Source organism: Anopheles darlingi, chromosome 3 (genome assembly GCF_943734745.1).
Source record: "Anopheles darlingi chromosome 3, idAnoDarlMG_H_01, whole genome shotgun sequence".
Lineage (NCBI taxonomy): Eukaryota > Metazoa > Arthropoda > Insecta > Diptera > Culicidae > Anopheles > Anopheles darlingi.
Window position 1 is genome coordinate 20,455,274 of NC_064875.1, and position 20,492 is coordinate 20,475,765.

The window sequence follows — 20,492 nt, forward strand, 5'->3', positions numbered from 1 at the left end:
AACCTTTCAACAAGCTGTCTGCATGTGCAGCAGCACCAAGAAGCATCAGAACTAGCACTAGCACCATTAGCAGCCCTCTCGGCATCTTCGCGCTGGCTGGTGTAAAGTGAATTTGTTAATTACTTTGACATGAATTTTCCATGTTCTACGCTTCGGTTCGCTGGCCATATTGGAATCGGGGTTTTAATCGGTTCGCTGCTCCCGATTGTTCGAGAGGGGATCCATCCAAGGCGGCACTGCGGCAGTAAGAGGATGACAATTCTCTGACTCACAGCACACTCTTGTACTTTGGGTTTTCTTTGTTTGCAGCAGCATAATCGTGCCGGGCTCTTGTGTGGTGCTCAGAATCATCCAACAAGCATCATTACGGTTGCATGAACTCAGAATATCGATTACGACGAAGCGGAGCTGATGCTGATTTCTGTGAAGTGGTGTTGTGGTGTGCTACAAGAAATACAATTCATAAACCTCCTAACGTCCCTCCACTAACGTCTTCTCCATTTTTCTTTGTTTCCAGTGCCCAGAAAGGATTGGCAGCGGCCGCTGGTGTAGGAGCGATGGTAGGAGCCGGCAACATGTCGCTAACGGGCGGCAGTACGGCGGGTAGCGGTGGCAGCGGCAGCGGTGGTAGCAGTGGTGTTGGTGGTGGAGCAGGTTCAGCGGGAGGTGGTGCAGGCGGTGGTACGGGCAGCTATCACAGTCCCTGGCAATGGACTACGATCACTGCCACGGGCGAATGACAGTATGGGGCTCGTAAAGAGCCCGCTGTTGCTGGATCACAATCGCAAACGGTTGTTCCACTGAATCAACAGCAACACCATAGCAGCAATCACAGCACCAGCACCAATACGAACAACAACACCTCGAGCAACAACAACAACAACAGCAGTAGCAGTAGCAGCACTGGCAATAGTAGTACCAGCGGCAGTGGCAACAACGGCAGTAGCAACACCAATGGCAACGGCAGCAATGCCAACGCTTCCAATCACAATTCACATAACGCGACGATGGACGCGTTAGCCGCCAGTTCATCGTTCCAGTCACCCTTTGGCAACAACCTTGGCAACCTTTTGCAACACCAGCAGCAACAGCAGAGCCAACAGCAGCACCACCTCCAGCATCAGCAGCAGAGCCAACAGCAGCACCACCAACAGCTACAGCACCATCAGCAGCAGCAGCAGCAGCAGCAACACTTTCAGCAACAATCGGCAATGATGAATAATGCCTCAATGATGCATCAGCAGCAACAGCATCAACAGCAACAACAACAACAGCTCCATCATCAGCAGCAGCAACAGCATCATCAGCTTCAGCAGCAGCAACTTCAGCAACAGCAGCTCCATCAGCAGCAGCAGCAGCAACAGCAAAGCCTCAATGCCGCAGCAAGCGGGAACGGCTCCAGTGGTAGTCACCTAGCAACGGCCGCTTCGAATGCCGCTCAGCAGCAGCAGCAGCAGCAGCACCATCACCATCACAGCAACCATTCCCTCAGTGCCGCCGCCCAGAACGCAGCCCTGATGTCGCAGCGCAATCCATTCGGATTTGATTTTAATCATTTCCAAAGCAACTACTAAGCGACCGGTCCGGGGGCGCGCACTGTGAACGCTATACACCGGGAAAAGGCTGTGCTAGGATAACGACAAAAACGGCACCCTCTTCCCCGAAGAGGAGGGGGGCAGTACACTTCCTCCTACCCTCAGGTATGTAGCCATCATCGACATAGATACGATCGCGTGAGCGAACGAGCGGCGAGCAACTGGAACTGGAATGGCAGATAGATAGAGAGCGAATGGCAATGCGTGTGTGGCCTTCGCTCGATGAAACCGCGGGGCTTTTGCGTTGGGGTTATATTCATTTAGATTGCATCAAACGAACCTTTTCTTCGGGGGTTGTTTTTGGGGCGGGGGTGGCCCGAGTCCCGCGGGACCCGCGGAAGCTCCATTTATTTATCTTTCTTCTCTCCAACCCCGAGATAACCCGTCGTTCGCTCGTACAGTACGAACCGGGGCCCGGGTACCCCCCGGGATAGTGCCACGCTGGCGGCCATTTTGGATGACCCGCGTAATTTTCCGGTCGCCATGTTGCTGTCGTTGCTGATGACGCGACGATGGTGGTGGTGCGTTTCCTCGAGTGCGCGAGTTCGCGAGTTCGCGTTGTTTTATTTATTCTTTTTCGATTGCAGAAGATCGTTGGAGGTGGTGATGGTGGCCGTACTGTTTCCCGTTCGCATCTCACGGGATAAGTGCAGTAGTGTCCTGGTGCTGCTGCTGCTGCTGCACATCGTCAGTGTCGTCATCGTCATCGCGATGACTGATTCGATGTGTCGCTTGGGCCATCATGCGCCACCGAGGTGGTGGTGTGTACATGCAATTATAGAGAGTTTCGATACCACCACCACCACCACCACTAGCGGGGTGCAGGGGCCCTCCATCCTCCTCCTTCTTCTCCTTCATCATCGTTTGTTTCAATTAGAGAGCACACGGCACGACGGTAGCAGCGGTGGATGTGAATCGTAGGCCGCTACCGTCAAATAATATGCGGGTTGCTGATTAGAAACCACGTCATCGTCGACGTCGTCGTCGTCGTTGTCGTTGTCGTCGCACGGCACAGCACAGAGTACGCAGTGTGTGTCCACGGCAACGGGAACGCGTCGACGACGACGACGATGACAGTGACCGCTGTGAGGGGGACCTGGGCTTCTGCGATGGTTTTCAGTAACATCAAATTTGAATTAATTATTGCGCGCGCTGTTTGATTTGTGTGTGGGTGGCGGGTGGTCAGACCGTTGATTTGGACCGTGTTGGTGGGTGGTGAGGCACAGAGGGTGAAGACAGCACCACACAACAGAACATGTGCCGTTGGACACACCAACGCACACACACACACACACACGCACAGTAGCACACCTTTCAAACGCGGCTACTGCTGACGTCCGAGAGCGCACTCTCGTGTGCGGCGCATCCTTTGATTTTCGAAGGAACAGCGTCGCTCCACACCTCATCACCAACAGCCTACTACTTGTTGGACCACCGGGTGGTGCACCTGTCATGCACCACCCCTAGCAACCGGGGCGCTTGCTCTGTCCAGCGAGATTAATTTCCGCGATGTGTCGGCGGTCCCGGGGATACCGTGGCCCAATTCGCTCGCCATTGTTCTAGTGCGTATGGCGGCTGCGTGTGTGCGTGTGTGTGTGTGTGTGTGTGTGTGTGCGTATGTGGCGTGTGTGTTCGTGCTATAAGCCCAAGAGCGCATTAGATTCTAAACAATGCATCTGCAGCAGGTCCGTGCTCGCTACATGCGTGGCTGTGGCTGTGGCTGAAAGATTCCCGGGGAAATTTCGATCTTTTGTCCTCGTACGCAACGGGCAGCCAGCCCCACCATCATCAATCCCGGGAATTAAGCAACCCGGGATGGGGTGGCGTTGGTGGGATGCAGGAAATAAAATAAAGGCAAGACAGCAGCAGCAGCAGCAGCAAGGTGTGGAGAGCACACCGCACCACCAACGAATGGAAATATCGTATTTGCATTTTGCATCCTCATGGCACACACACACACACGTGGTTGGGGGCAGATCGCGGACACTATCCGGTTGAAGACGAAGGGAGAGACGAGGTAGTTAATACTTGCTGGTTGATGCTTGCAAGAACCACCATCATCGTCACCTCTTCCTCTCAGCATCCCTTTTGTGGTCCACTTTCAACGTTATCATTATCATGGCGGCCGAAGGTGGTGATCTCGGTGGGGTCGGCTTTTTAGGACCCTGGCCCGTCCGGTCCGGTTTTCCTATACCTGATGGTTGTTGGTTGCTGTGGTTGCTGTGGTTGTCGCGTGTGTATGTGTGTGTGTCGAGAAGGATAAGGTATCCAAAGTGGTGACTGGCTCGGGAATCGATCGAGAGAAGAGACGTCCTCTGACAGAAGCAGGACTACCTGGGCTCCACCACACACACACACACACGCGCACATAGAGTGTTCTGGTCCGAGGGTGCCATAAACAAACTCTGCTGCTTGGATGCCAGGCAACGGGACCAGATCACAATCGTCGTCCATCGCGGACAGCAGCACACGTGTGCACACACACACCGTGCGTTTGTGTGTATGTGCGCGCACATCAACCACACGTACAGTCCGCGACACACACGTACGTACGCACCAAAAGCGATATTAGGCGCCGTTCGCTTCTTCGCATCTCCGGTTGCACGCAGCAGCAACCGGGTTTGTGTGGCATCGGTGGCGGTGGTGGTGGTGCGCCATATTTACTTGCAATATATTATGTTTACCATTAAAACCGTCAACCAACGTCGTTGGAGTCGTCGTCGTCATCGTCGTTGGAGTGCGGCGAGCGCGGTGCGTGCTGCGTGGCGGCATCATATCCGTTCTGCCATCGTCCGCACCGGGGCACCAGGTGACTCCACCTTTTTAGGGAGGGAATTGCGCCCTGGCAACCACCACCATCAGCATCATCAGAGGAGGCTGATTGCGCGCGATGCAGCGAAAAGGAGCCTAGTTGCTAGGCCTCCTAGATGGTGGGGCCATTAGTTTGCCGCGGCGAGCTATAGGAAGAGCGAACCATACACACACTCCGGTCCTCAGGTGCGGTGCGTTGCGGTGCGCGAAACGATCCTCCGAACCCCGGACCACGACCAACACTACCTCCTCCTCCCCGTTTTTGTGGTTCCGGCCAGCATCAGCAGCAGCAGGCCTCTCATTGCGTCGAGAACGCAATGCATGCGCGTGTGTGTGTCCAATGTTTTTCGTGGTCATCGAGGCAGGCAGGCAGGACCCAGGCAACGCAATTAATACCCCGGGAACAACGGGGCAGGTTGGTCAGGGTGCTCTCTTCTCAACTCAACCCAATGTGGCCATTGCACCGTGCGCCAGGTACTGCACGAACGCACACACGCACACATCGGCCAGGCTCTTTGGGTGGCCTCACGATACACCAAAAACCCGGACCTCCAATACCTTCTCTCTCTCTATCTCTCTCTCTCTGTCTCTCTCCCCCAACCAGCTCCAGGCCAGGTGCGGTTTTCTTGTCTAATGCATCATCGATATCCGCCATCGCTGGTGGTGTGTGCGGTCGATCGGTCGGTGCTCTGGTGCTGCTCTGGTGCTTTCCACGAATTTTCCATCAGAAAAGGCATTTACACACCGGGTGCGGGGGGGGGGGGGGGGGGATCATACCTCCTCCTGTGCTGGAGAGGTCGTCGGTCGTTCGGTCGCTCCGTCGGTCGATGCATCGTTTCCGAAAAACCTTCCAAAACCCCGGCTCACCAGCTCTCAGAATTGATGGCAAGAGTATGTGTGAGAGAGAGAGAGAGAGAGAGAGAGAGAGAGGGCGAGGGATGTGGAGAAACATATTCGTGCCCCTCGCTACACCTCCTACACTTTCTGACTACCCCTCCTTCTACGTTGCGGCGAATGCATCCTGATGTGTGTGCATCCTGATGTGTGTGGAACGTTATTGCATTTCGACGAAAGGAGGAGGACGACGATGACGACGACGAGGAAGAGGCCACCACCCAACGAACGCCTCGTTCCATTTCGCGCCTTTCGATGGAAAATAAACACCCCCTTTGGGGAGGGTGTTTATACACACACACACACATACACAGAGAGGGATGTCGACAGAGACAAGGAAAGGAAGCTTGTGCTGTGCTGTGCGTGGCCATCCTTCCCGGGTTGAGGTGTTGCTGTGTGTTGCTCTACGCACTTCTATGGCCGCTGTGGCCGCCCCCACCCCCGCCTCCCACTACCCTTCCTCTGCTGGAGCTCCTGGAAAGCACTGGAAAGACAGCAGCAGCAGCGCGAACGCTGTATGTGCGCGCGCGCGCGCGAGAGCCTCGGTCCCAGCAGCCCAGCCGCACACATAAGAACGTTCACTTCCGTGTTTCACAGGACGACAAGAACGAGAAGAAGGGGTACGAGGAGAGGGTACCACGCATTGCAAAGTGTCCACACACACACACACACATGCGCGCGGGCGCGAGCGCTCCCATCTCTCGCACCTTCTTTAAAGCTTTTCATGCGAAATGCGTTGTTCGTTCGTTCGGTGGGAAATTTTGCAGTTTTTTCCCCGGAAAGTTTTGGTCGCTTTTGTCCCCTGGCTGTTGTTGTTGTGTGTTGTGGTTGCTGTTGCTGTTGTGAGGATGCCCGACGAGTTGAACGAATGTAACCATCCGCGAAGGATGTCCCTATGAGTGTGTTTGTGCGTGTCTTTGTGTTGATATTCTTATTTTCTTTTTAGCTGAAACCATCCCTCCAATTTGAAGCAGTGAGCAGCGAGCAGTAGTAGTAGCTCCACAAGGGCTTGCGAGTGAGAAAGAGATAGAAATAGAGAAAGAGGGCGCATTACGCACACAAACACGCAACGCGCACCGCACACAGGAAGAAGGACACACCAACACCACCAACAGCACCACCACCACCACCACGAACACACGAAAACCGCATCGAACTTTTGATCAAACTTAACCGACAAAGAGGAAGGAAGGAGAGGTCCTGATGGAGGCGCATGGCGCGAGAACAACCGGAACTTTGGGTGTCCGTGTCTTCAAGCTCCAAAGAGCTTTTTAGAGTGTATCGCGACCGGGAGAGCAACAGAAATAGAGAGACAGAGAGAGAGCGGGAGAAAAGGACACGCGCGTCGTACGTAGCAGTAGTCGAACGACAACGACAGAGAGGAACGACTTCCTCTCGAAGCGAATGGCGCGCGGCGCCGTCGGCGGCCGCGTGTACTTCCTGTGCGAGTGTGTGGGTGCGAGAGATGGCGGCGCGCGACTCCGGACCCCGGAAGGACCATTAAAGTCATATGACAGAAAATCAATAATACTGGAAGAGAACGTCACACTCGCTCTCTTTCTCTCACACCTGCTCTATCTCTCTCTCTGCCTCTACCGGATGGAGACGCAAGACGCAAGGATGGAAACGCAGGAGGAGACCAGGATGGATGGCCGGCCACCAGGATGAAATCCTCTTTATGTATGGGGAAACATTTTTCATCTTTTCACCAGAGCTCAAAGCTCTCCGGGTTTTCTCGGGCGCGTGCAAGGGAAGGGAACGAAAGGAGAGAAGGTGGAGTGGTGGGGCCACACGTCACTCCACTTCCTTGGTTTTTCGGCGGGGGGTCGGATTTCCCTTTGTTTGCCCAACAGCAGCGGACACGCGTGTTCCCACGCCACACTTCAATGTTGCGCTGCTGCAGGGTTTATACCTTTTGGGCCCCCCTCGGGCGATGGGTTCTGGTGATGGCCACAGGGGTAGGGTGCGGTAATCCCTGGTAGCTAATCCAAGATCGAGGAACCACAACCAAGGTGAAGCAGGAGGGCTACAATCGATCGGGAAGTGGAGACGAGATATTGCTTTGAATCCCAAATTCAAAGGCCACGGACTCTACGTCGTCGTCGTCGTCGTCGTCGTATGAGGATCCGGTTATCCGACATCCCACCTTGTTGGGGGGTGAAGCAGGTATTTCCCTAATGAAATTCTGTTCCCCGGGAGGACCCACTGATTGAGAAATCTGCTGGGGATTCGATCGCTGACATGTGTGTATAGCGTCCAGTAGGAACATTTTGCCAACACTCATCACTATATCGGTCATCAACACGACTACCCCGGGTGGTCTTCTCCACGAGGGCATCACAACTCTTGACGATAGCGAAATTTGGAGTTGCATGCATAAGTCATTAAAAGTAAATTAATGATAAAAATCGTCCTACGTTTGTCATCGGTAGTACTACTACTATTGGACATAAACAACGGTGAGTTCCAAATGTGAGGCACAACATTTGCGTTCCGAGTCGTACTACGCATCATCCCTGAAAAGCGTTGGAGCATAATTTTTCGGGGATGGGGATGAAGTTTCACAATTTTCCAACCCCTTTTAAAGGTTAATACCGACTAACCGTTTTGAGACCTTTTTCGCCATGCCGCGTTCACATCATTAGTAGCAACAGAAGCGTGTCGTGTTGGTTTGTTGTGCCGTTGCATTATTTGCGAATCGGCGAATCACTCGCCAGTAATGATTATGGTGAGACCACCACGCGGCGTAATCGCGTCGACTACTGCTCTGTATGTATCAGTGTTTGTGGTGCGCACATGTTTTTTGGATTGCAGCGCAACTAGAGCACAACCATCCAAGCAATCTCCTCGAATCTGTTTCTATCTTTTTTCCAAGTGGGGTGGTCTTTTGGGCGTTTGTGCGATCAGTCTGTCAGTCGTTGCGCGCGGGTTTGCAAATTGTGCTATTTTCGGTTCTATAAATAGTGCTACTGCTGCTGATGCTGCTGCTGCTGTGGGCAGTTTTTCCGCGCCAGTCGTTCTTTCCGCTAGCCGGCTGGCCACCACATCATCTACACGATGGTGATTCTTGTGTTGTGTTGTGGTCGTCGGTGCAGCGTTTGACGATGAGATTTATGCACTCAGAGAGTGGGCCACTATAGTGCTGTGCCGATCGTACCGGTTGCGATCGATGCAATGCAATGATGAGATGTGTGTGCGTTCATTTCTAACGTTCTGTGTCACCTCTGGCAGTGGGTGATTGTTCTGGAGCAATTCAAAATGGCTGACGGACAGAGGTTCTAGTTAATGGCGATCACTTTCAGATCGATCTACTCCAGAAGAGCACCCAGCGCGCCAATCTGTCGTTTTGTTTATTAGCGAAAACGATGCTTTGATGATCACGATCACGGGGAAGAGGGCGTTGCAACCGGGGAGCCCTGGTGGCGGTGGTGCTCTGTTGATCCATTTGGTGTAAATATGAGCAAACGGTTTCGCCTTTCCGCGACCTCGGAGTTTGTTTAACCAGTCGCGTGCTTCTAGTAGACACACGGCTAGGGTGGAGCTTCTCCTTTTATTACATTCGCACCGGAGAAGAGCAGCCGCGCAGTGCACGTGATCCTCTCGCTCGCCCAAAAAAGGTTTGCGAAAATTCGTTTTACCACAACGACGACCAGTGCTCTGTGCAAACACCTCGTTGGCGGCTAGTCTTCTTAACCTTGAAATGGTGCCGAACCACCATGTTTATGACCCCCGCAGAATGGAGGTCGTTACTCCGCACGTTGTGCCGACGATGAAGCAGCAGCAGCAGCAGTAGTAGTAGTAGTAGTGGTAGTAGAAGTCCCGAAATTCAGACCCGCTTTTTTTGCAGCTGGAAGATTCCGGTGAAGCTGTTTGTCTCTTTAATTTGTGAGAAGCGCAACCGGGCAATGACAAGCAGCAGGGAGTGTACGACGGTGATGGTGTGCCGTGAGCCACGGTTACAACCTGTTCTTTGCAGGTCTCGCTCGCTGTTATCCACACACGCGGTGGGAAGAGGAGCAGGAGAAGGTGGACTGTAGGAACATGTATTCAAATGTGAGTGCAAAGTGTTGCCGCCTGTGGAACATCACCATCACCGCCATCGTCGCCTGTCTTGATACCACCACTTGGATTGGAGCGTAGTAGCATGATCATCTCTTGTTCGTGGCGCAAACTTGGGATCCCGATTTTCTGTTAACTCACCGATTTTCTGTTAACGTCGTGTGTACCACCAGCAACCACCAGCCATCACCATCCAGAGGGCCAGAGGGCCAGAGGGTGGCTGGAAAAGCTCGCAGCATACCCAAAATAATTACCAGACCAACCAGCCATCGAGTGAAAAATGACTTGGCGAAAGTTTTGGCGCACACGAGAGATGAGTTTGTCGGTTGAAAATGGGTAAATCATGTTCTTCTTCAGTGCGTTTCCCCTTCCTTTTGGGTGGCTAGCGGACGCTTTTCCTCCCCGATATGACACACGAGCTCGCACGAGTCGCAAAAAAAAGGCGGCAGCGGGAATAATAATAATAATTTCTTTCAATCCATCCATCCATCCATCTATCCGGGGCTCTAGCGGTCTAGGGAGTGGTTGTTTGAGGTGGCGGTGCGCACACGGGTTGTAGTAATGGTGTAACAACGATATGGTTTTCATGCTGAGCAGCAGCAGTAACAACAGAAGCGATTAATCTTTCTCATCTGCACTTTTCAATAATGATAAATGTGGCTGCATGGCTCTCCCTCGCTCTCGCTTTCCACCATTGGAATTTGGAAGAAAAACGTGGAAAATGCCACCCCGAAAGCAGTGCACCAGCCAGGGCTATTCCGGGGAAATAGTTGAAGGGGGATATTTTCGTTGTTGGAAAAAATGTGCTCTCGATCCATCATATTGGCGATCGATTTGCATCAAATTCTCCCTTCCCCCTCCTTTTTCCCGCGGTGAGCCTTTGCCTACCTTTATGCCAATGAGAGACCCGGCAAAGAAAGGAATGTCTGTGCACGTGTGTGTGTGTGTGTTAAAGGGCTATCCATTCCCCCCGGGACGCCGTAGCCACAACAGCGCGCTGCCCTGCCCTGCCTGCCAGTCTGCCTCATACTCCTGCAGGATATTGATATTTTATTCATCCGGAGTCGATGAAATCCCATTCAACATGTTTAGTATCCTTACCGTGGTGGTTGTGTACACAACCAACCAACCGAGCGTAGCGTAGAGCAGCGAGCCAGCAGCCAGCCAACACAGCTCTCTGTCTATTGTTTGCTGGCTTGCAAAAAGTTGCTTGCATAAATTGCACTTTTCGCTGCCAATCAATTAGATGCTCGATGCACGGAGTCGAAGCCGGAGTCGGAGTCTCTCCCTCCGGTGCTGTTCTTTTCTTCATTTTCTTTTCCATTGCGCCGCACCCCCTTCTGACCCCTTGTGCCAGAGAGAAGAGTCTCCTTGTGTGTGCACCGCCGCGGATGAGTAACAAAATAATTGATCACACTAATGAAAATAAATAGCAGCGCAATTAATCATTTCGTGTTCAATCATAAATTGTGGTGGTGTGTCTGTATGTGTGTGCGGGTATGCTGTCTGTGTGTTGCTGCTGCTGGTCCAGCATCTCAACTTCCATTACACCGCTATGTGTGTGGTTGGTTCGTTGGTTGGTTGGTTGGTTAGTGATGAAGTTTTGGGAAGAAAACTTTTGCTCCAACTTCTATCCCCCGGTTTCGGTTCCTCTGGTCAGAGACGTGAGGAGCAGGAGGCGGTGTATAGAACCATTTACACCATATTCTTGGTTTAAAGTTTCCAGCTGGAGCAACTTTTTTTTTGGGGGGGCTGCACAGAATGCACACCGACCGCTGCATCGCATCTATCTTTATTCATTTAAAAGTTTGCTTTCGTTGTTGCTGCGAAGGAAGGATATATGCTGGTGTAAGTGGGCACCTACATTCCTGAAAATGGCATCGGAAACCTTGCGGTGTTGAAACCTTTTTTTTACCGCTGGTGGCGCGGCAAGTAATTCGAAACTCTGTTTGACTGGCTGGAAGGCAAAATGTGTTTTCCTTTCCCTTAGAGCGCACCAGAGTGTAAGTGTGTGGCTGTGTTCGGCAATCGAGGACCAACGAGCGTACCACAAACTGTCTGCACGTGATCGATTGGAAATTACAAATAAATACGTGAAACCGAGGGGGGTGGGAAGAGAAGATCGATAAAAGCATTCCTCTTGGCGCGCGCACACACACACACACACACACGCGGATAACCGACTCGCAGCTCCACTACGCAGCGATGGTGGCCATGGAAAAGGGATCTCTTCGTTTCAAAAGAAAACCCCGTGTGTGTGTGTGTGTGTGTATGCCAAGTATTTCCTCTTTTTGACAGAACGATAGAGATGACGGAGCAGCTTTCTTACTATGCCTTCCTGCCCCGGCCCCGGAACACACTACTACTCCTTTCGTTTTGCCAGCCCCCGACGTACAGCAACCCTCAATAATTGGGTCACTGCGCGCTTCCCCCAGGCGGGGGAGATCCTGTCCGCGCTCCTCTGTTGGTCCTTTTTAACCGCAAACACATTCCAGGGACGCTACTTTGTTGCGTTTACACCAGGAATGTACCACAATTAGGCGCCTTTTCCGTTAGGCTGATGGGGTGAGGCCTCTTTCGCCCTTTTTCAGTTGATGAAAATCCACCCCCTTGGTGGAGCTTTTGAGGGGTGGGGGTGCATCGTTATTCTTGGTTCGTCTCCTGGAAGGAAACCTGTTGGTTGGTTGGTTGGTTGGTTGGATCCCCAGGACAATTAAACGATAACAAAGCCGACCGACCGTCCGGAAAGGTAGTATTGCGTGTGCACGGCGAAGATGTGTTAGTGAACTTCCTCAAAGCAGAAAACAGCTAAAGAAATGAAATCCGGGGATTTGGTCATTTTCTTTTTGAAAACTCTCGTGCCCGCTTCACGGGACAGCTCGCATTGAGGAGGAGGCCATGATTGACGCGCTTTGCTTTCGTGATCGCGATTTTCGCTACTCAGCATCGTAGCAAACATTGCGTTTATGACATGCACGCAGCAGAAGCAGCAGCAGTAGTGCCTGCGTATAGTGTGCACGCGGTAAACAATTCCCCAGAAATTCGATTCGTTCCGTGCTGCACTAAACAACGTACACACCATACCGCCGCGGCCAACACCATATACGCTCTGCTCTGCTCTGCTCTGCATCCCTCTCTGCAGCGAGTGAGTGAGATAGAGATGAGAAGCATATATCCCCAGCTGTGAGGTAGGGGTAAACATTGGTGTAGTGCAGCCCCGGCCTCGGCTAGCTGTCATCTTTGCACCACCCCGCCCGGCCCGTCCGCCTAGTGCATCAGCCGAATGCACATTGCATTTTCACATGCAACCGAAAACTAAAGGCAGCAGAGCGCGCGCGACGCAGCATGCATAAAGAGCGCCGCCGCTGCCGCTGTTGCCGCTGTTGCTGCTGCGCCATTCGTGGCGGTTCGCTGGCGGCCATCGCCGCCGCCGTCGTCGTCGTCGTCGTTCATCGTTAGTGTCGAAATGGAAACTCATCTTTTCCGTTCCCTCCGCGCCGCCCCCCCAGGAAAGGGTGGGTTTTCCATCGCCTCCTTCGATCTCTTTGATTGAACGTTGCCGTCGGTGTTGTCGGTGAGTGTGTGTGTGTGTGTGTTCGTGTGTGCGACAGCCACAAATCGAAATTGCATCGATGCGCACTCCTCAATGTTGCCCCAGAGACAGAGAAAGAGAAAGAGAGAGAGAGAGAGGGAGATGTTACTAGAGGAAGGGAAGGGGTGTCGTGTTGTGTGGTGATGTGCGCCGCTTACCAAATATATCCTGCCCGCCTCCTGTGCGCCCACTCTATAGCAGGCCATGGGTGAAGAGAGAGAGAGAGTCATGTCAGACACTAATGCACTTGCCGCGGTCGGTGGTGGTAGTAGGACATGATGCCCGGAGGGTGTTAGGAGAGGGGGCGGGGGCACTGCCTTCTGACTCGCGGACGGTTCCCTTCGGTGGTTGTGCTGTTATATATGTTTTTGATAACTAATATGTTACCAACAGCGAGAGTGCACTAGAACGAGACCGAGAGAGGGCGCGAGAAAGAGAGAGAGAGAGAGAGAGAGAGAGAGAGAGAGAGAGAGAGCGCGCACCTCGAGTAAGGTTAGATTGCTTGGATGAGGAAGTCCTCGGAAAAGCGAACACTGGGCGAAATCATCATCTTTCATCAGCAAAATGCTGCTCCATCAGGAGTGTGTGTGCGTGTGTGTGTGTGTGTGTGTGTTTATGTTTTGTTGAGGATGACGGTGACGGTTGATGATCCGCGAAAGGGGCATGATGTACACACTATCCGCGTTCTCAAAGGCAGCAACATCATCATCGTGCTTCCCGCAAAAACAAACAGTAAATGTGGTGGTGGTGGTGTCGGTGGGTTGAGGAAAATTTCGCTCCCCCTTCCACCTCCTAGGACACCAACCGACCACCTCCCTCCACACATTTTAGTGGTAACCTAATGCCGTGATAACATTAGTCCTACTCTCTCTCTCTCTGTCTCACTTTCTCTCTTCGGCACTCCCCACTTGTTAAGAATACAACTAAATCCTCATCAACCCCTTTTCGCATTCCACCACCGGAGGCGCGTTGTGTGCCACGCGATGCAGAACATCGGCCAGAGTTCCCAGAAGGACATCGAAATTAGATCGCTTCGTTTTCCCGAAAGTGTGTGTGTGCGTGTGCAAGGCCTCCTTTCCTCCCTAAATGTGTGTCGATGACAACACGACCGGAGGGAAAGAAGAACACGAAGAAGACGACGGACGTCGTTCTTGTGGATGTGTCTGTGTGTGGGGGTGGGTGGCACCGTGCGGCTCCATCGCATTACCTCCAGATGACCGCCGCCACCGCCGTCGTCGCCCGAAAACCATGATGCTGCTGCTGCTGATGCTCCTGGAACCGAACTGACCTCGTGCTCATGGGACACCCCCCCCCCCCCCCCTTCACACGCACACGTGTCCTGTGCGACCACCAATCCCAATCCGGTTCGGTGTGGCCCGATTCGTTGGAACCGCGGAAGCGCATGCGCGCGCTCCCTCTCCCCTTTTCCGGTTTCCAGCAGCTTTCCAACCTCTGGCGCGTGTTGTTGTAAACGTAGCGAGCGGACGAGCGAACGACCGCGTGATCCTCGCGGCCCGAATTCCGCTTTTGGTTTGGACGAAAGACACGTGGAGGATGCGATGCGGGATGCAGGATGCAAAACCTCCTAAGCTTCCCCTATTTTGGGTGCTTTATCCTCGGCGATCACCGAAGACGACGATACCGTCGTGTCGTTTTCGTCGTCGTCGCCCAGAGCTTTCGCTAGTCACACACACACACACACACACGGAGAGAGGCCGACACATGGACCATGTGTCGGGACCTCTAGCAAAACACAAACCTAAACCACCAACCAATCAGCGAAGTCCGGGAGTTTTCGCGGCATCCTTGCGCGCTAGCAAAAGGGGAAGGGGAAAGCTTTTGGCGGAGAGAATCGGGAATTGTTATGACTCCACAGCCAGCACCAGCAGCACCATCGTCCCGAGGATTCCCCGGGGAGGAAGGTTCGTTCGGTGCAGCAACAACCTTCCTTCGTGTGCGCTTAACAATCACCTCGCCACCACGCCGCCACTTCGCTCTATAACGAACTGGTTGGTGGATTGAAGGATTGTAGAGTACGGGGAGTGTAAGTGGTGGCAGCGAGGGGTTTGAGGGTACTTGTATCAAGTGTGCTTTTGTTTACATGCTGCCTGCCTGCCTGCCTGGCTGCGAGCTAGCTAGCGTGTTGTTGCTGCAGGCGAAGCAACTGTTGTTACTGTTGATTGATGGCGGTGGTGGTGGTGGCAGTGGAACGGTTCTGTTCCCCCCGTTAGGGAGGCTTCGGGAGAGAGTGGAAGAAGGGGCAAAGAGGAAATGCTGCTCTCTGGTGCAATCAATCGCTGGCATTCGCATTTCGCCCGGTATACCAGAACCTCTTACATAAATTCAATAAATTCAATTCCCGAGCACGCCTGGAGTTGCCGATGGATAGAGTCCTCGTCCACCTCAACCCCCGACCACCTGCTCCATCTCGTGCACTGGTAGCATGTTCGTGTTCGGTAGAGATCTGCAATCATTATTCTTCGGAAATCGGAAACAGATAACAGATGCTAAGGGGGAGAGGAATGGGAAGAAGGAGCAGGTGGTGGTGGTATTAAGCCGCTGCTTTCGAGAGAAAAATCCGTTCGCTAAGCAACTTGCCCTTCCTCCCTGACGGAACGACGAGTGCGTTGCGAGGAAGGAAGGAAGAGAGAGGTGCGCACGCTTTTCAGTGCGATCCTCCAGATCATATTATTGCAGAGTCTGAAGTGCACGCCACCACCAGCACCACCGCTTTCCCGTGGGGTTTCTTCTTCCTGTTTATCCTCGGATAGTAGCAGTACACGAAGCAGCAGTAATACCAATCGCCCCAGTGCTCGCGCTCGTGCTCACGCTCGCAACTACTTCTCCATTCTAGTACCTAGCGCGACGACGACGACGGGCTCTTTGAATAGCTAATAAAACGGTTGTTTCTCATTATTACGAAACAGGTGCAGCCAGGAGATACAGTATGCATGCAGACAGAAGCCAGGCAGGACATGCAGCAGGAGGTGGCAACGAAGCAAAACGCGTGGAATGCTTTGCTAAAGAGGTATAGCATAACAATTGGCCCGTTATTGGAAAATTGCAATCCACCGAAGCGCACATTCCGCTGCCGGGGGGGGGACACAATCCCCTGATAAGTATGTGTGCGTGTGTTATGCCTGCCTCCAGAAGAGGAAGCCCTACAGCCATGTTCGTTTTCCTTTGTACCCCGTGGCCTGGAACACAATGAACCGAGGGTTGCGCTGGAACAACACGGACGTCGTCGTCGTCGAACACGGCAGGATGGACAACATGGTCGACGTCGATGATGTTTCTGCTACTACGCGCCGATGAAGTCTCGTTGGTTAAAATCTGTTCGAAAGGAAGCAACAAGTACCCCAAGGAGATGGTAGAACGGGCGAGACAAAATCAAAAAGGATGATGCGGATGTCCTTCCACCGGAAAATTCCGATAGAATAGTATTAAATCAAGCAAAAAAACAAACGATGAAAAGTGGGCCAGCACATGCACACCACGGTGTGCAAAACGGGTGTGTCTTGTGCGTATCAAAAACAGGAGAGACAAACCGGAAGAAAACTAGTCCCGCCGCTGGTTGGTCTGGTACGGTTTTGTCGGATGTAAAACCATGTAAATAGAGCAAAGAAGAAACTGAAGAAAAGCAAAAAAAACTGCAAAGATACCAAACTTAGAGGGGCACGAAACGAGAGGCGAAAACAAAAAGAACTCAAACATTCGCAGGATAGCTGTTTTAGCTAGGATCAAGCGCTCCTACCTGCACCATCACCATAGCTCTATCTTGATTAGGTAAGTGAGAATAGAACAGAAGAACAAAAATCAGAAAAACAGCAGCGGCAACCCCGGCAAAGCGCAGAAGATTAAAGAAAATTTTGTTAGAAGAAATTTTAGGACAAATTTACATATTGGCAAGCATGGCTCCGCAAGTGGAACAGGAAAAGGGAGCATAAATTGGTTGAAAAAAATAGAACAGCAAGAACACGAGAAAGCTAACCGAAATACCGAAATGTTACTAATGCGAAGAAGAAAAAAAACAAAAAAGCGCCCTCGCTGCTGTGTTAAACTCTGTCCAAGACAGAAAATCGAGTAGGAAGGATCGAGGTTGAGTTGCGAATTGAGCAGCATTGTGGATCGCGGTTGGTCATAGGCAGGAATGTAGCATCTCAAGTAGGAGCCGCCGCCACTACGACTAGCAGCTAGCGACGGAAAGTCATGCATTAAACCCCCTGGTGTAAAGAAGGTGAGCTCTGAGCAGCTGAGCTAAAGCACGGTGGACATGATATAACGTAGACCAAATAATTAAATTCGTATGTAAATAATGCCAAACAGATACACAGACACACACCACACACCACAGATACACAGGGAAGGATGAAGAGAGAGATAGAGAGGAAACACTCGGTACAGCAGATAACATCCCAGAAACCTCCTTCCATTCTCACGGTCCTAGGGAGAGAGAGAGATAGGTGTAAATAGTGGCGCGACTTCCGGTGGCCACGCGCCAATAGAAAGTGATTTCGGTTTTATTAAGGGTTTTTTGTTTTGGTTTCCTGCTCATGAGTTCTCGGGTCCGGAACCGCACAATGTGTGTGTTAGCGGACGACCGGTATGACGCCCCTAGCGCCTATTACGACGGGTGGTCGGTTGTGTTGTGCAAAGGGATTTATGGAAGCACTACAGGAATTCGCCTTTTTCGACCTTTCCTTTTGCAACGCCCGTACTATTACATTATAGATTTCCAATAATTTATCGCGTAAGCTTGTTATATTTCTTAGACTGAGACGCGAGTGTGTGTGTATGTCGATGAGCTAAGGGGGGCTAAGGAGGGGGGAAAGGAGAGGAATCTAAACCTGTTTCTAGTGAAATTAGCAGTAGTTAAAGTCAAATTTTTAAACAAACACAGGAAGGAGGAAACACTGTAAAGAACAAGAGATCATGGTGTCCCTGGTTTTGGTCGCGTGTCTCTCTGTGTGAGCTATTATACTCTACACGATCGTGTTTGAATGTCCATGTGTCGGTGTGTGTAGTTGTGCCCCGCATGTGTGTGTGTGTGCGTGTGCGTGTGTCCTGTGTAGTAGCCAGCAGTGGGCTGTAGTAGCTGTATCAGGCAGCAGGAATGTTTGAGAGATAAAGGGGTCCCACCCTTTCGCCTAGCAGCATTAAGAATGGGGGATTGGAGCGAGATAGAAGGATAGAGATCGCTTGTAAAGAAATCGCTGTATATTGAGTTATAGTTATGCGCGCGGGATAAGTTAAACAATTTGTTTTTAATTTTAACGAACTGTGATGTAAAAACATATTTATTTATATTTAAAACCTATCCTATACATAAAACCAACAACAACAACAGACACACACTCACCTTACCATACACACAGGCACACAAACACGCGTGTGTGTGTGTCTCTATGTGTCTCGCAATCGATAGTAGCAAACCTTACTGTCCACAGGTGCCGATAGGTGACGGAGATCACTGAAACAACTTGTGTGCGCGCGGATAGAACTCGAACCGACCGTTTATAGCCAATGATGTAGAAGCGAACGAATGAACCTGACGCATACCAGACAGAGATTGATGGAAGGAATTGTCGCGCCGCTCGAGCTCTTGTAAAGATCCTAGGCAGTAAGGCCCTGAAACCTGAGGTAATAATAAAGTCGATTGCAGACGAGGATTGCGGAAGAGGCAAGCTAATAATGTGGTCCTACCTACTGTTACTGAGTATGATGCATAAACCCCCTAAGCATAATAACCGTGATGTGAAATGAAGTGGAGTGTAAAGCACCCTCCCTCTCCCCTTTATCTGACCCCCTCCCTATCCAAAAATGGAATGTGTATAGTTGTAGAGAGATCTGTAATCATCATCCTAGCCTCCAGTGCGCTCTCTCGTTTATCTCTACATTTCTCTCTCTCTCACTCCCGCAAAAATACCCTTAATTGATTGAGCAAACGATATTGCCTGGAGGAGATCAATAAAAGTGGGACAAAAAATACTGGAGAGAAATAAAACAAACGCTACACGTGGACCGATCATCATTGTCATCCCGTACATGTACATAACCGAATCCATATGCAAACTGAATGCGCTGTATCTCTCTCTCGAAAGAACTGCTGATGAAAATATCGCTCCCCCCTTCCTGCAGATAATGTGATGCCGGTAAATCCGACAACTGTCTCTCGCGCCCTGTTTAAGCGCCTCGTATAGTGTCGCAACCAATCGCTTCTAGCTCTCTACGACAGCCAACGGGAATTGAGGAAAATCCTTCTCCTTCTACCGATGTAGAGCGAACCAAATGCAGATGCCTCTTTTAGGGCGAATTTTCCTTATTGTTTTTAATTTTTTGTTCATGCAAGACACTCAAGAGAGAGAGAGACACAGCAAACTAAATCCGAGCATCCAATCGATGGTTTGTAGAACGTGAAGATAATAGTCGGAAATCCAACGAGAAATCATTCATGAAACAGTATATAGAGTCCAAAGGAAAATAGGTAAAGGCACTTGTAGAATACCGATCGCAGACAGCTGCGACCAATAACTGTACAATAAGAACCCCATAATTGTTGTTGATGATAAGTGGAAGAAGAGACGAGAGAACACACACAGGTAACACACATCTAGCCAATCGATACGACCTAAAATGGAAAGCAAAATCTCCCCCTCATCCTAGCGAAAGTAATGAACATACAAAGTAAAAAAAAAAAAACATCAAAAGAACGGAAAACAATTTATCAAAAATACGAGGTAACCAAAAAACAAACAAATGAATCATCTCAAAGTAAAGCAGGAAATTGCATTGCAGCATACAAAATCGAGAGCGCCACATAGCGCGCTTAAACATATTTAAGGAAAACTGTAAATTGATAGCAAAAAGAAGATAAACGATAATCGCAAAACACACATACACACAACAGTTGACGGGGGGCAGTGGAGAGGCCAACGGATCGGAAAGCGTTGAACTTCATCTCATAAGACAAAGACAAAATCCCGTAAACGTTAAATGAGCTATGAGTATTAAAACTATCACCAACATTAGATCAAATCAAATGCGAGCATCAATGGATCGGATCGTAGAGCGATCGCGATGAAAGTGCAATGAACGATCAATACCGACTTGAAGAGTAGAAAACAAGGAATCGGGAATCCGGCTAACAGCTAAAAGCTAATCAGTGTAAAGCGACACAAACTATATGGCAAGCAGAGTTCGATGATCGGCACGGATCGGTCAGTTCCTGATGTGGCAGCGGAAGCGTCAGTACCAGTCAAGATCATGAGAGAGAGAGAGAGAGAGAGAGAGAGGGACAGAGAGACACAGAGAGAGAGAAAGAGATAAAAGGAGAGGAAGGGATTTCAGCATAGCTTGTTGAAGCTACGAACTTTTACGAAACAGAGTATAAGATAGTTCTTTCGAATAAAATGGATAAAAAAGTGTACCAACCGTGTCTTATGTGCGTGAAAGATGTGTTCCACCCGAGAAATGATCGAACAATGCCCATTACTAGTTTGCACTTGTTCTACCAATTCTTACTCAATTTTTGATGCTTTTTG

General features: G+C 50.9%; 2 protein-coding genes across 2 annotated transcripts in view; both read left to right on the forward strand.

Annotated features, from left to right (window-relative positions):
* LOC125953771 (pneumococcal serine-rich repeat protein-like) overlaps positions 1–745 on the forward strand; it is a 29,449-nt gene extending 28,704 nt beyond the window's left edge. The window contains exon 3 of the mRNA XM_049683545.1: positions 518–745. Coding sequence (XP_049539502.1) covers positions 518–740 — 223 coding nt within the window. The 3' untranslated portion in view covers positions 741–745. The remainder of the gene's footprint in view (positions 1–517) is intronic.
* On the forward strand, positions 745–19,728 carry LOC125953764 (G-box-binding factor-like). The gene is made up of 2 exons (XM_049683537.1): positions 745–1,700; positions 15,879–19,728. The coding sequence occupies exon 1, from the start codon at positions 1,008–1,010 to the stop codon at positions 1,572–1,574; it is 567 nt and encodes a 188-aa protein (XP_049539494.1). The 5' UTR covers positions 745–1,007; the 3' UTR covers positions 1,575–1,700; positions 15,879–19,728.
* The last annotated feature ends 764 nt before the right edge of the window (positions 19,729–20,492 follow it).